Raw genomic sequence first — 14,949 nt, forward strand, 5'->3', positions numbered from 1 at the left:
TTTAAAATTTTGTTGTTAAAATCAACTAATTCAAAAACAGTAATACGAATTAGGCGCAGAGCTAATTTCGGTCGTTCCGTGTGCTTCTAGTATCTTAACACAAAACCCAAAATAAATTGAAAAACCTGTTTTAATCCACCTAGTGGTGTAATGATGCCTGTGGTTCTGTGGTTCAGTCGATTACCAGACGTACTTTGTCATCCAAAGATTCTCGGTTCAAGTCGCGCGGCGGTCGCAATCAGTTTTCATTTGTTTGTTGATTTCACTGAATTTCTTGTCATGGAAATTAAGACACAATAATGAATGCTCTTCACACGTTTATGTGCATGAACTGTGACACTCCATTTATGTGGATGTAATAAGATGTAAAATCACAGGGTTTTTTTTCGAATTGTGCAACTTTCGCAGATTGGTGTATGTTCATTCGTTTTCCCAGTTTAGCAGCATTTACGAGCGGCAGATAGGCTACATGTACCCTGTTGACGTATCAAAACAATGAAATTAAGAATTATGCATGAATTGGCAAAATAGCTTCGGCGAAACACCTCAAGACGAAAGTAGCTTGACTTTTCTCCAACAATTTTCTTCGTTTATGTTACAACTATATTATCTCAACATCTAATCCTCGTTTCGTTGCCACATTCTAGCTAGTTGAGTATAGAATGTAATCTTGGTAAAGAAAAGCATCGATGCGAATTCTTCCCTGGCTTGAGTTAAGGTTCCTTAAGAATTCCCTAAAAACTACAAGTGCATCAATTACCCTGAAATTCGACAATTTTTAGGGTTTTATACAATAATCGAACCCGTGTAACAAGTAATAAAGTGACACTATACAAGTAGTACAAATATATAGAATCTAAGTAAAATAGTTTGAACAGTAAATGTATGGACTGCCCAACGTTGCCAACTGTCACAATCGTTCATTCTGATAACTGGCAATAATATGCAATGACGAGCATAAGTTTGAAGACGTCAAGCATTGCAGGAAGAAGATGATGGTCAAATGCAGTAACAACTCGCAGAACAATAAAACTTGGCTTAGCAAACCATTTCCTTGCTTTTGAAGGCCATGAGAAAGATTTTGAAGATCGGAAGATGGGTGCCGCATAAATCGATCGATAGACAGGAAAAAAGCCGAAACCCCATTTGTGAAATGCTGCTCGTCAGGTACAAAAAAGTGGTTTTTGCACCTAATTGTTACTGACAATGAAAATAATGTCTATTCCGTGAAAGCCAAACGAAAAATATCATATGTTAACGGCGGCGACAAGGCCAAATCGGCCACAAAGCCAGACTTCTTCGGAAAGAAGACAATGCTCTGTATTTTCTTGGTTCAAGTGTTATCTGGTGTGACCGTTTATGATCTGGTGAAACAGTTAACAGTGAGCGCTACAAATAACAATTGACCGATTTGAACCGTACTATACATTAAAAAACGACCAGAATATGAAGCTAGACAAGAAGAGGAGGGATTACTTGATGACAACGCACCACCACATCGCACTAGAACCACCAATGATTTAGTTGAATCGTACAACTAGGAAGCTCTTGCTCATGCGGCTTACTCACCAGATTTGACGCCATCAGATTATCACATGGTTGCATCGATGGGCCACGTACTTAATGATTAGAGCTTCACTTCTTACGAAAATGTGAAAAAATGATCGATGAATAGATTGACGTAAAAGACGAACATTACCATTAAATTACCTGAGAGATGGAAAAATGTGTAGCTAGCGAAAGTGACTACTTAGAAGAATAAATCTGTAACCATTTCATCAAAACACACATATTCTTAGCAAAAAAAATACTGTTTCATATCTGTACACCTAGTAGATCTTTCAATCGGTGTATTTTTAGTATTAAAACCGTTTATGTCCAGTTTGCCCAATTTTGATTAAAAACTGAACTAACGGCTTATTTCAAACTAGTTTGCACTCAGTTCGCTTTCACATCTCATCCAAGTCAGTCGATAAAACAAAGCCGCTTACGTTCGGGAGTATTGTGTAGTGAACAATAGAACGACCTCGAAATGAGTGAACCAAACGAACAAAAGCTACCGCCGACACGAAAGAATACAATTGTTGTTGACTTCAGGCAGTGCAAAATTCGACCTTCGATACGAGAACTTGAAGGTTTGCTTAAGGAGCAAATGCATCTTGACATTAAACGTGTGCATTTACTTTAATGCAATAGGAAAAATAACGTTGTTTACATTAGAGCTGTGCGCCGATCAAAATTGTCAACATCGGCGGCTGAAACGTCTTTTTGACCAGCGGCGGCGGCGAATCGGCGTGACGCTATTTCCTGAAAACATCGGCGGCGGAGGCGGCGCGATTCGGCGTAATCAATTATAAACATATTAAAAATTTTAATATTGATTCACACAGGACAATTTCTCTATTTTATTGTTTTGGCGACCTACAATCAAAGATCCTAATGTTTATGTGATCCATTAAAGCCAACGTAGTGAATAGAGATGGTAAATGGTTTCGAATGCATCGAATTAGAGGAGAAATTGAGATGAATATAAGTGCGATTATTTGGAGATGGTTGACTATTGTTTAAATAAATATTTCATTCATATACAAAGGGTTTTTTTTATTATGAGCAAGAAATATGAAGTTTTATTCGGAATTTTTTTTCAAATCGCTTTTTACATAGTTGATAATTATCATGTATAAAAATCGTTTTATCAACTCAAAAAATAAGCATATCTTTTTCGTACGTATGTAATTAACATAAAATCGATTTGGCGCTCAAATTCATTCAGATATATAAAATAATATCAAATTTATAAATTCAAATTTTAATTACTTCATATTTGTAACGATTTCTTATAAAAAGGGGTAAATTCATTTGAAAAATCATAGTAGAAGTAGAAAAACATGTTTTTACTTTGAGTTGGTAACATTGATCTTAATGTATTGTGCGAAAACTAACGTTTATTTAGAATGGAGCATGAAACTTTGTTCAATACCATTTTTCAAATGCCCGGAAATAACAAATAAAGTATCCAAAATAAATGGTACTCGATCACAAAATAAATGGTACTCGATCACTAAACATTCTAGTACCTGAGAAATCAACACTACACTGGTTTCTAAAAAAAACGTGCTTAATCCACCTAGCAGTGAGATGATACCTTTTTTTATCAATCCGCATGTGTTTTATGCATGAATATTTTTCGGTGTTTCAGTTTTCATGACATTATTCTAATGTCAGTCGTTTTAAGTGGCAATTTGAGATTTTAATCACTCATTACTCTGTAATGTCGAAACTGCAAATCGGATCGAATTTGAATCTAAAAGTGTAACAATCGATTAAACATGCCGATATTCAGGAACCAGCATAACCCAAACCGATTCGTATGGCCATATGACGAATAAATTGCAATAATTTTGAGTCCAACTTTGAAACTTTTCGGGATTGTCATCTTCTATATCGTTTTGAATTTTAAAAATTCATCATCCTACAATTCGAGAATCGGAAGTCAGAATTGGATAAAATTGGATTTATTTTAATTTCAACTTTTGTTTCTGAAATTCGATTAGGCTTTTTTTGAGAAAACCACTGAGCTTTAAGAAACGGAATTCTAAAATCGGTATGGCCGAGGTCACATAAATTCACCTGAGTAGCTGTAGTTTACATATGTTTCAAAATGTTTGAAAATCTATGTAGACATCTTCGAGGAATCGTAGTGCGAATTAAATTTTTGGGTTCCTCCCGAATCGAAAACTGAATACAACCAAAAATGAAATAAGTTTATTAGGTTATCGACTATCCAAATCTGCTAACCCGATAAACCTGATTAATTTATGTGAAATAGACATTTTTATACTAATCACCCTGTATCTCCAAAACCGGAAGTTGGGTTTGACTGAAAAACAAGATGTTTTATAGAATCTTAGAACTTTTCATTTGAATCTTAGATGATTCTTAGATTTCATTTGAATCTTAGATCGGTTCAGCCATCTACGAGATAAATGAGTTACACAGTTTTAATTTCGTTCCACATACCATCCTGTAGTTCCGGTACCAGAGGTCGGAACCAAACATAATTCAGGAACCTTGTTTGGGAGTATACGACTTTTCATATGAATCTGAGCTTGTAGAAAACGGTTGAGAGTCATCCCCGAAAAAAATTAAGTGAAATTATTTGTCACACACGCATTTACTGATCTCGACGAACTGATTCGAATGGTATATGGCTGTTATGTTTTTCCATTATTTATTGCTGTAAATAGTTTAAATCAATATAATTATGGAATTCCTTCAACTCGAAAATTCTGCCATCATCTGGTTTTCATATGTCATATTCGATCGATTATGTTGCCAAAAACGAACCGTGCTAAAATCGGTCCGAGGCAAAATATCATGCTGTACACAGTCTTTTGGGTACTTAGAAACAAATGTATGTAACAGTATAAAAAATCTTGTTTTTATGTTGCTCCCAAGCATTTCTTTGCCAGACAGCGCTCAAAACCTTTCAAATAAAGACAGAAAATAGACTTTGAATCAAATGACATTGGCTTCGGTTGACATCGATAGTACTGATTTTCAGTATAAGTAGGAGGAAAGTAACTGTACTGTAATTTTCAATGAATTTTCATGAAAACTGTAAACAATTTTCCACATTGATAAACTCATTTTTTCGGCTTATGTAATATTATCGGCGGCACGATTAAAATGTGATAGCCGGCGCGCTGATCATCTTTTTCTTAAATTGGCGGCGTGTCGAAATTATCGGCAGCGGCGGCGTGGCGCGGCGGCGCACAGCTCTAGTTTACATTCAGTTTTATAAAGAGTTGGATGCAATTCAATTCGCAAAAGACAATAATAATGTGCACTATGTGGAGCACGAGAACATTAAGTACAACATTCCAGTATATATGGAAGATAGTGCTATAGAAGTGCGTGTGCATGATCTTCCCTCAAGCGTCACCGATTCATATATTCGCAAAACTATGTCCCAATACGGAGAGATTCTCTCCATCGAAAAAGAAAAATGGAAGAATTTTTTCCCCGGTATTCTAAATGGCGTACGTTTATTACGCATACACTTGAAGAAGGCTATACCTTCTTATGTGATTTTCGGTCAAGATACAAGAATTCCGTGCAAATCACTTGTTACCTATGACAATCAGATTGCCACATGTCAATATTGCCAAAAAGCTGTTCACTACGGTAAGCCATGTGATATACTGGACAAGGAGACAATCACACCAAAGGAAAACGGTGCTTCCTTCACACCAACCCCAAGCAACCCCAGTACACCAACAACAATGAAGCATCCCCCTCAACGAATCCATCATCATCCCCTATAGAACAAAGTACACCAGCTGCAGTTAACAAATTACCCTCCAACCAACCAGCAATTGAAACCAATGTACAACAAGGTGCATCTACAGCAACTAGCAACAAAAAGAAGACGGAAATCGACAACAATATCATCGATGCGGCAATGGATGACGAGACGAACCACGAACGAAGTGAGCTTCTCTCCCCCTAGAAAAAGGGTGACAACGAGATCCAACTAAAAAAAAAAATATTTGAAAAATCGGTTCATTCGGTAACGTAAACCTTGTACGCAAATAGGCCTGAATAAAAATATCTTTTGAATAAAAAAAAACTAGTTTGCAGCAAAACTTATCAGTGCTTGATACTAAAATCGATTACTTGCGTGACTTAAAAGCGCAATTTCGATTGGTGACTAGAAAACATATTGGAGATCATTCAAAACCATTTCGTTTCGTTGCAATACCATACTGAAATAACTGATCTTTCCGTAACTTGTTTTTTAAGCCAATATAAAATACGCATAGAAAATGTTTTTGTTTTATAAATATAGTCGATCCATTTTAAACTAGTGATTGAAGGTACAGTTCTCATCAATGTTATAGTTCCATTAGGTTTGTAACAATTGATGAACATAATCAGATTTGTTGTGAATGATAGTATAAATGACTCTGACAAGCAAAGTCTTGGTACTAAATTTCTTTCGTGGAATTTGACGTTTCACTTCAACAGATTTAGCGTAAGCGTATAGAACCATTGTATAGCTGCATAGTGATGTCAATGTGTCAGAAACCAGAAAAAAAATTTCAGTCATATGAAACAATAATGCTATTAAATTTTACAAGAAGTCATGAATCGTAGTTCGAAATTTGAAAAATTTTAAATTTGAAATAAAATCTACAGAAATTATTGAAATCGGACTGCTGTGAGATTTATTCTATTCCTTCTATATGAAATGTATGGCGTTAAGACGTTGTTTTGTATATAGAGTTTCAAAGGGGTAAAAAACGACTGCAACTGTTTATTACGAATTTATTTTGTAGCACTTTTGCTCTAATTTTCGAAAATTTATGTGCCACCCTGCGATATGTATTATCGAAACAATTTTGAGTCATAACGTTAAGATTGCATTGCATGATTCTCATAAACGTTTCAAGCAATTATTACAAAGATTAGCGTACTTCACCTAACAATGAGATGAAATTTTTGTAATCACTCAGCATTTACATAACAAAATATTGCAATTGATGCGAGAAATGGTGATGAAAATATTAGGAATTCAAGAAAGAGTTTGTGTTGGACTGCTAATGTCATCTCGCGGATCAATATAATCCGCTAAGCAGACGTAAAGTCATTGTTAGCTACAAAGCTACAAGTTTGATTCTACACATATCCAACCAATGCATCAAACATAACTATTCAGTTTGTGCTTTGGGCATTTTCATACTGGTTGCACTTTGTTACATGGAGATACCGACTATCGCAAATTGTGTGCAACCAACAAAAATTCACAGCGTGCTCAGAAGTGACGATAAAATATCAGTTTAAGATCAAGTCTTCATCTCTCGCGTAATTGAATTCAGTACATTTGGAATCATTTTGGTAAGACATTGTTTGGTCAACTTTCATCTATGACGAAATATGCTTCTGTGCACGGCAAAAGTGCGAGAAAGCTTGATTTCAATGTCAAATGAACTACTACAGCTAGGTAATATTTCTGAGAAATAAAAAAAATTAACATTTTGACATCATATTCATTGCCATTTTGATTCCAATATTCAATATAACCATTACAGTTATTGCAATAATTTTGTAATTTCAGTTCAGCTGCACACCACAAAATCAATAAATCCGATCATCTAAGACAACAAAACATAATCAATCACCCTCTTTATCTGCATTTAAGATCAGCACATCGACTACACATGAATTGTTTCCAGCTTAAACTTCGAGTTCGCAATCAAATTAAGCGCAACAAACACCAGACACGAGACAATGTCAATTATGCGCCACGCCTCTGGTAGACGACAAAGTGAAATGCTAAGTGGTTTATGAACTTTCAAATTGGTGCATCGTTGTAGCATTTTTTGTTCAGTAGAAGGTATTAAGTGGAGAGACGACGGTTGTCATTAGCGCGTTTCATGCTACAGAGAGGGAGAGAGCCCTTCCTGTATGTATGTGCAACACTGTATACAATCGAAGAAAGGCCTAAATAGGTCGCACTTTCTAATGTTATTTGTTGAGTTTCGAAGGAACTGGTTGACCGTGCACAAGAACAATGATTTGGTTATTTCCTCTGCATGAGTTGAACTTAAAACTATATTAAGTAGTCATTTCCATTTTCTATATTTGAATATAATGAATCGATCAATCGAAATACTTTATGCTCCCGCATGAATCACAGTCACAAGATCGCAGCCTGCCGCCGTAAGTAATCGGATAGATGTGATACAGAAAAAGGTTCCCACATTACTCGTCGCATTGTTGAATCATAGCCGGTCAGAGGGACTCCCTTCGATCTGGGTTGACCTTGTATAAAGTTGAGGCTCGGACTCGGATGAAATGAGACTCGTCACAGTAGAACGAAACAGGTGTGCAATTCGATTCGAATCTCCGAAAGAATCACAGACACACACACACATACACGAGAAGGGATTTGAGTTATGGCAGTGACGATTTACTGCGGACAATATTTTCAGTTAGATAACCAACTTGCTACAAACGCAAAGGTACCGCACAGTTAATATAAAACAGGTTCTGGTGATTTTTTTCTGGCTACTGTACGATCGTGATGTCAGTAAATGAGTATACATGCAGTTTGAGTATTTCTGACCAAGCTGTGAAGGTCGGAATGAGACGTAATGAAGCAGGGTAGCATGAAAGATTTCAGGTGATAATAATAGATTATTATGTGTATGTGTTTTTATTTGACATTTTTGTGTACTCACTTTTCTCGGCAATGGCTGAACCGATTTTCAAAAAAATTAGATTCATATGTCAAGTCATACTTTCCCATAGAACGATTTTAAAATTTATCCGGATTCGACTTCTGGTTCCAGGATTACTGGGTGATAAGTGCATAAAATAAGCACTCAATGTTTTCGCGATTGGCCAACAAGCCATAATCGAGATATATGCCATAAGATAGTTTACATTCAGTTCTACCTCCAGTACGATTGTCTTTGTCTGATAACAATTCTACTACTCGTGGTAGTAGTAAGTTGTGCCCTTTTCCGTTTAACGCATAGAAAAGAATGATCCAGTTTCGATACACAAAATGCAACATGCAATTACTGTGAAACCCGACTTTTGAAACAAGATCCGGACGATCGAGTTGTATGTAGTATTCGAATCAATTTGTCGAAATCATAAAATGTCTGTGTATGAGAAAAATATGCACTGGATTTTCTCCGAAATGGCTGAACCGATTTTCACAAACCTGCATCCATAAGGAAGGTCTTACTTCCCCGCAGAACAGATTTATCCTGATCAGACTTCCAGTTCCAGAGTTACAGGATGACATGTGCATAAAGTTGCAAAAACTATGCACTCAATTTTCTTGGCGATGACGTAAACCATTTTCACAAACTTAGATTTAAATTAAACGTTTTATGATCCCATCGACTGCTGGATTTGCTGGATTGGATTCTATCAAGATTTAATTTCCAGTTTCGATATAATTGAATGATGAATATTCCGAAAAAAATGTCTTGTTAAAGATGCAATAAAAAGTTTTTTTTAAGCGTACCACAGTAATAGTTATGAGAGTATGAGTAATACGAGAAAGACATCATCACACCAGTAGGTTTTTTTTTCTATACTTGATCATTCAAACCGCTTCTTGATGCTCGTTGATTTCGAATGCTTTAAAACAGCTTTAGTGATTTATAGTTATTTCATACTATTGAAAGTTTAATCATAAATTGCTGATGATAATCAATAAATGGCATAGTATAATAACGAAGTTGTTACGTTTAGTGCAACTAGAAATATTCGCGATCACTCTTCTATACAGTAAATTTTGAAAAAATGTCCTCGTCGCGTAATAAACCCCAAATAGTTTAAACTCTGAATAATATTGTTGTTTGATGTAAGTTACCAAAACACACTTCTTCGATTTGAACAAAATTTTGGCTCAAGATAGGCCATTACAATCCCTATGAAACATATGAATTGCAAGATGGGCAAGATTACAAGATTTTTTCAACCAAAAATTCCTGGTCGTTCAAACTGAATTTTTTATTCAGTGTTCTTCGTCTAAATCGAAAATTGTTCTTCTAAATAACACATCAAAACTAATCAATGCTAATCGCATCCAACGACAATGAAAATGTTGTCTTTTTACTATGACTGTACACTGATCGCTGTAGCTTGGAAGCCATAGCTCGTTGACAAAATTGATAAACTTAAAGCTCATGACTTTATTTTCGGATAACAGCTTCATTATCATGTCAGAATTAGAATGATTCACGATGCAGTTGTAGTTCAGTTTTTTTATTCAAAAAATACTAGGATTTATGAAAAAATTAAAACTTTTCTAATTTTTTTTATGTCTGATGGAGAAACAATTAAACAATACGAAAAACTTTGCTAGTCTGCACGTAAAACTTTGGTTTCACGATATTCCAATCATGACAACGGTAACGGATTCCTTTCCGTGTATAACTGATTTATAATTATTTCAATATTTTGAATTGAAAATCTCACTGATTATGCACCCATACAACAATTTTTGTTAAATTTATCGCTGTTCGATTACATCCATTTGAATAAAAAAAGTTTGGCTCATTACAAAAGATAGTCTATATAAATTTAGAAAAAAATCGAAGTATGAAAAACGACATTTGCAACAAAGTCTACATGATAATAAAGGATGATTTTTTTTGTTGATATCTTTTTGGCAACACTGTTTTTGATAGATCACGCGTGAATCACGATGTCCAGCCAGCGACTGGCACCAGTAAAGAAGATGACAAGCGATTATAAATACACTCTCCTACTCAGTGCTTGAGCGGAAGAATAGGTATGAAGCGAGAAGAGTAATGCTTGATGGACAGAGAAGATCAATGTTGCTCGAATATCAAAAATACAACGAATGTCTATGAACATCGCTCGCTTTCCTTCGCCTTTGTTCGATAATCGTTCTGGTATTCGGACTTGTCCGTATATTCGAGCGCGAACGAAGCCGACGCTGCTTCGTTACTCGCACGAATATCTATTCCTTGCAGTTGTTATTCGCATTGGACATACCCCCGAATGACTTAACGCGAATATCGAACGAATATTCATACAGCGATCATCGCCAAACCTAATTCGCGATGATCGTTCGTGCTGTCTTTGAAACATGCAAATTAAGATGTTTCCCCCCGCACTATTACCATAGTCTTATGTGTATGTGATGAACCATATTCCAGCATTCTCCCATTGCTGCTACACAACGAGATAGGATGAATTTATTAGATGAAGAATGCTTCGCGAAGAATGGAAACCAACGATCTTCGCCGTGAAGCTATTCGAACCAATTCGAAGAATAAAATAAATGAACGAATGACAAACGAATGTATAAAACGAACATGCACGATGTATACCAGCAGCGAAGAATGGATTAGTATATTCGGGTTCTCTACGATTATTGCTTATTCCTTTCGCACCCTTCTCTCTTTCGAGCAGTGAATAGTTCAACGTTGTTCGAGACTGGCATATTCGAAGGCAGTATAATCACAGCGAGGAAGATGAATGAATTAGTTACACGAAGAATATTTGCAACATTGGATAAGATGTTTGGAAGTATGGTATCGGTCTGGTGACGGTCAGGATGTAGACCATGTTCGATGTACGTTCTACCATGTCTGACTGCGTGTTAGAGTGTCTAATAACAAGGTTCAGAGTGGCGAAATGATAGCGCGTATGCACGGAATGCATAAGAACGCAGATTCGAGCCCTGTCTCTGAGCGTATCTTTTTCCAATAAATCATCTTTTCTGTTTGTTTTTTATTCATATGGCTTCTCCAATATATGTATCCACTCAGTCATTGCAAAAAGCTGATGCTATACGTCAAACAAACTAAAATTAATAAATCCTTGCAAAAGTTACCTATGCATCCCAACAAAGTCACTGTTTGGTGAGGATTATGGTCCGGTGGCATTATTCGTGAAATACCGTATTGTTGGAGAGAGTATTCTAAAATTGGACCTTACGCATGGGCCATCTAAAGCGGAACCGCGAACGAATTATGTCATGAAACAGGAAGCACAAACATTAATGAATATTATTCTGATTTGCTTTAGAATCCAAATCACGAACACACCTTTAAATAATTGTCTTTAACATTAGATACTAGTTTCTCACAATTTGATTGACGATTCACACACACAGTTATATAGATTATGTCAATTCTATTAGTATACGAAACTGGTTCTGAAACACCGATAGATGAATGTGACAATTAAAAAATATATATGTTGACAGTTCTCGACTCTGGATAGTGTTCAAAGCGACGTGTCGTAATAAGTGAAGGCAGAGATTAACACTCGGACTTCAACCATGGCCAGTCGAAGCGTACCTACGATAATTGGTTTTCTGCGAGCAATGAAGTAAATTATTAGAAACAACCACAAACCGGCAGCATATTTTCCTTCCTACATCTCTCGGCAGTAACCACAGGTGTTGCTGGTTCGAATTGACACTAAGCATTAAGCTGTTGATTTCTATGATTCAAGAAAATCAAACCCTACAATAGAAGACGAGAAGGAAAACAACGGATACAACTTGAATTATCTATTAGTCTCATTTGCAAATCGAGAGTGAATCTAGTGTTACAGGACAGTTGAAAATTTCTGACTCCCACGTTACAAATTTTCATACACATATTTTCTTAATATCAATTAAAAATCACCTCATATATGCTGAGTCATTCGAAGTCAATCTAATGCATCATTCATATTTTCTAGGTTTCATTTTCAAACAGAACAGATCAACAATGAATATAGGTACTCGTAGGAAATAGTTTATTTAACATAGCTAGAACCATTAAAATTTAACTTTTACAAACACGAGTGATCGTTTGCAGAGTGGTTAAAAATTTCCGTTCTAAATTTCTAAAACGCCAGAAACATCAAATCCTGTTTCGAAGTTCACAAAATTTGAATAAACAAACTGACGCTCACGAGTGCCACCTTGTCAATTGACACCTTGACGAAACCACATGTTTTTCGGTAAAGCACCACACACAAAAAATGGCTTTTGCGTACAACTATAATGATGAAACGAACAATAACAAACGAATGACACTCGCAAATACCAGCACAGTTTAACTCAATTACCCACTAATTTACGTGTGCGTGGCAATCATCGACGAAGATTGCAATTATTTACACGGAAAAAAGTGATTTTACTATTAACTAGCAACAATGCATGATAAACTTTTTCGCTGATTACCGGAAAGTCTCCGAACAAAGATGTCAATTTGATGCGCTTCTCTGTTTGTTTTTTCGTTTGTACAGAAATCTCCCGTCTTACAATGGCCAGTACCGAGCAAGGTGGAACCGACCAAACAGACCGAGGACTACGAAAGGATTACTTCAACAGCAGTGGCATAGGGAAGTTTGTTTCTCCGGTTTGCAAACTGCTCCAAGTGGTAAGTGGCCGAGAAGTTTATTTCTCTAACGGTAGAATGTAAACTGCACATGACTTACTAGTACGAATTTATCAGAACCTTAAACGTATTTTCAGATATTTCTATAGATCAAATTAAAAAAAATTAATTTACATTTTTTTAAAAGTATTGATGAATTATGATCTAATACACTGAAGTTTTCCAAAAATCAATTCTTAATTCACTCTTCCTCTAGTCACTGACACAGTTTGATTAAAACATTTTTTGCTTTGTTTTATTAGGATAATTCAGACTAGAGATGGGCAATTCGTTCGCGAACGGTTCAAAAGAACTAGTTCTTTGGAAAGAATGAATGATCAATAGTTCTTTTTTTTGAGAACAGTAGTTCTTCAGTTCAAAGTCGCGCTATCCTTTTTGAAACTACGAAACCTCAGTTCTACTTCAGATCTCGGTTAGTCATTCAACAGGCAAATTAACTATGCAAAGAACGAACGAACGGCTCTCGAGAACTAGTTCTTTTAATAGAACTCTGCATCACTGAACGGTTCTTTGAAATGAACTGTTTTGTCTATCTCTAATTCAGATAGATTCGAGTAGTTTACAAAAGTTTGCTTGAGCGCTTACGTCACATATTTAGTACCATTCCTCGAACCAAATGTATCAGCAATAATACAGATGTATTATGTACGTAATCATTGATCATTTTCTGAATTTGGTTCATCCATATCCGAGAGAAAGCGAGTAATGAGTATTGTCGTTTACGTCACTTATATCATTGAATTTTTAGAAACGGAAGCGACAGCCATTTGATATTCGAACTCGATCCAGGACTCAATAGTAACTCTCGAACGAGCCAAAGTTTGTTGAAATCGGTTGAGTCATTTTCGAGAAAATTGAGCGGGGGAAAAATGCGTTTTGTCGTTCTAACTAACCAGATCTTTTGCCAGATTTTACAAATTTTACCAGATTTTGTCAGATCTCACAACGTCTTTACGCTTTTGGCCTTTATACGATAGGTGCTGAGACCTTTTTTTTGCTCACGGAAAATGAAGCCCGGTTAATTTTATTTGCATATAGTCAGCCACAGACGAATCCAGATAAATTTACGAACCAGAGACAGATTTTTGAAAAAATAACATGGCAACTCTGTTTGGGAGGCCAATATGGATCACTCTTGCGATTCACCACCAGTCACGTACCCAGAGGGGGGGGGCCAAGGGGCCCTGGCCCCTCCCGAAATCAAAAACATATAATTATTTAAAATGTCTCAGTCATGTGTTACAGAAATAACAAGACAGTAAACGTAATGAAATGTAATACAATATCAGTTCCAGTGCACTGGAGTGGAGAAGTTTAAAGTGTATGTTAAAAACAGCTGTAAAAGGAACACCGAGAATAAGGTACATAAGCAATCTTCAGTAACATTATTTTTTATTCTCCCGAAATGAAATCTTGGGTACGGGACTGTTCACCACGGACATCATAGTAACAGCGCGGTAGAAGAAAAAAGGCTACTAATACACTGCAAATTGTTTCATGTTCATATGACAGTTTTTCCAATCAATACACTGTACACTACCCAAATTATACTATAACTATTTCTTGCCAAAACTGATTTTTTTATCCAGTGTCTTAACTAAACCTTAACTAAACTGAAAGTCATAATCATATAAGATTCCAATGAAACTCAATCTGTGTGAAATCTTTTTTTGAAGTAATTTGACTTCATTTTTTTCAGTGAAGAAAAATTAGTAGAAGAGTTAGTAATTTTTTCAAAATTTTTATAGCAAAAAACAAAGTAAGCAAAGTGGATTTTTGTGATAAAGTCTGAAGGCAGCCAACTCCGAGTACGATTTGATGTATCTATTCGAATTCTACACTGAAAAAAAAAAACGATTTTCAATGTTTAAAGTCTATTTACAAAAAAAAAACCATTTTCATTTCGTCCCAAGGTAGGTAATTATATTCTCTTCCAACCATCCAGGCATTGTTAGGGAAAGAAAGGTGTTTCAAGCTAAAACTTTTTCTTGTCCAC

The 14,949-nt window shown here is 35.8% G+C and overlaps 2 protein-coding genes across 4 annotated transcripts in view; one reads left to right on the forward strand and one right to left on the reverse strand.

Annotated features, from left to right (window-relative positions):
* The window catches only part of LOC131427460 (kinesin-like protein KIF3A), an 81,777-nt gene that overhangs the window by 46,500 nt on the left and 20,328 nt on the right, over positions 1-14,949 (reverse strand). The gene's annotated exons all lie outside the window — the stretch shown is intronic.
* LOC131427461 (uncharacterized) overlaps positions 1-14,949 on the forward strand; it is a 51,114-nt gene that overhangs the window by 21,595 nt on the left and 14,570 nt on the right. For 2 of the 3 annotated variants that reach the window (XM_058590666.1, XM_058590667.1), the window contains exon 2: positions 12,802-12,935. In XM_058590666.1, coding sequence (XP_058446649.1) covers positions 12,819-12,935 — 117 coding nt within the window. In that variant the 5' untranslated portion in view covers positions 12,802-12,818. Of the gene's footprint in view, positions 1-12,249; positions 12,289-12,801; positions 12,936-14,949 lie in introns of all 3 variants that reach the window. The other variant, XM_058590665.1, reaches the window with a different exon arrangement.

Source organism: Malaya genurostris, chromosome 2, assembly GCF_030247185.1.
Source record: "Malaya genurostris strain Urasoe2022 chromosome 2, Malgen_1.1, whole genome shotgun sequence".
Lineage (NCBI taxonomy): Eukaryota > Metazoa > Arthropoda > Insecta > Diptera > Culicidae > Malaya > Malaya genurostris.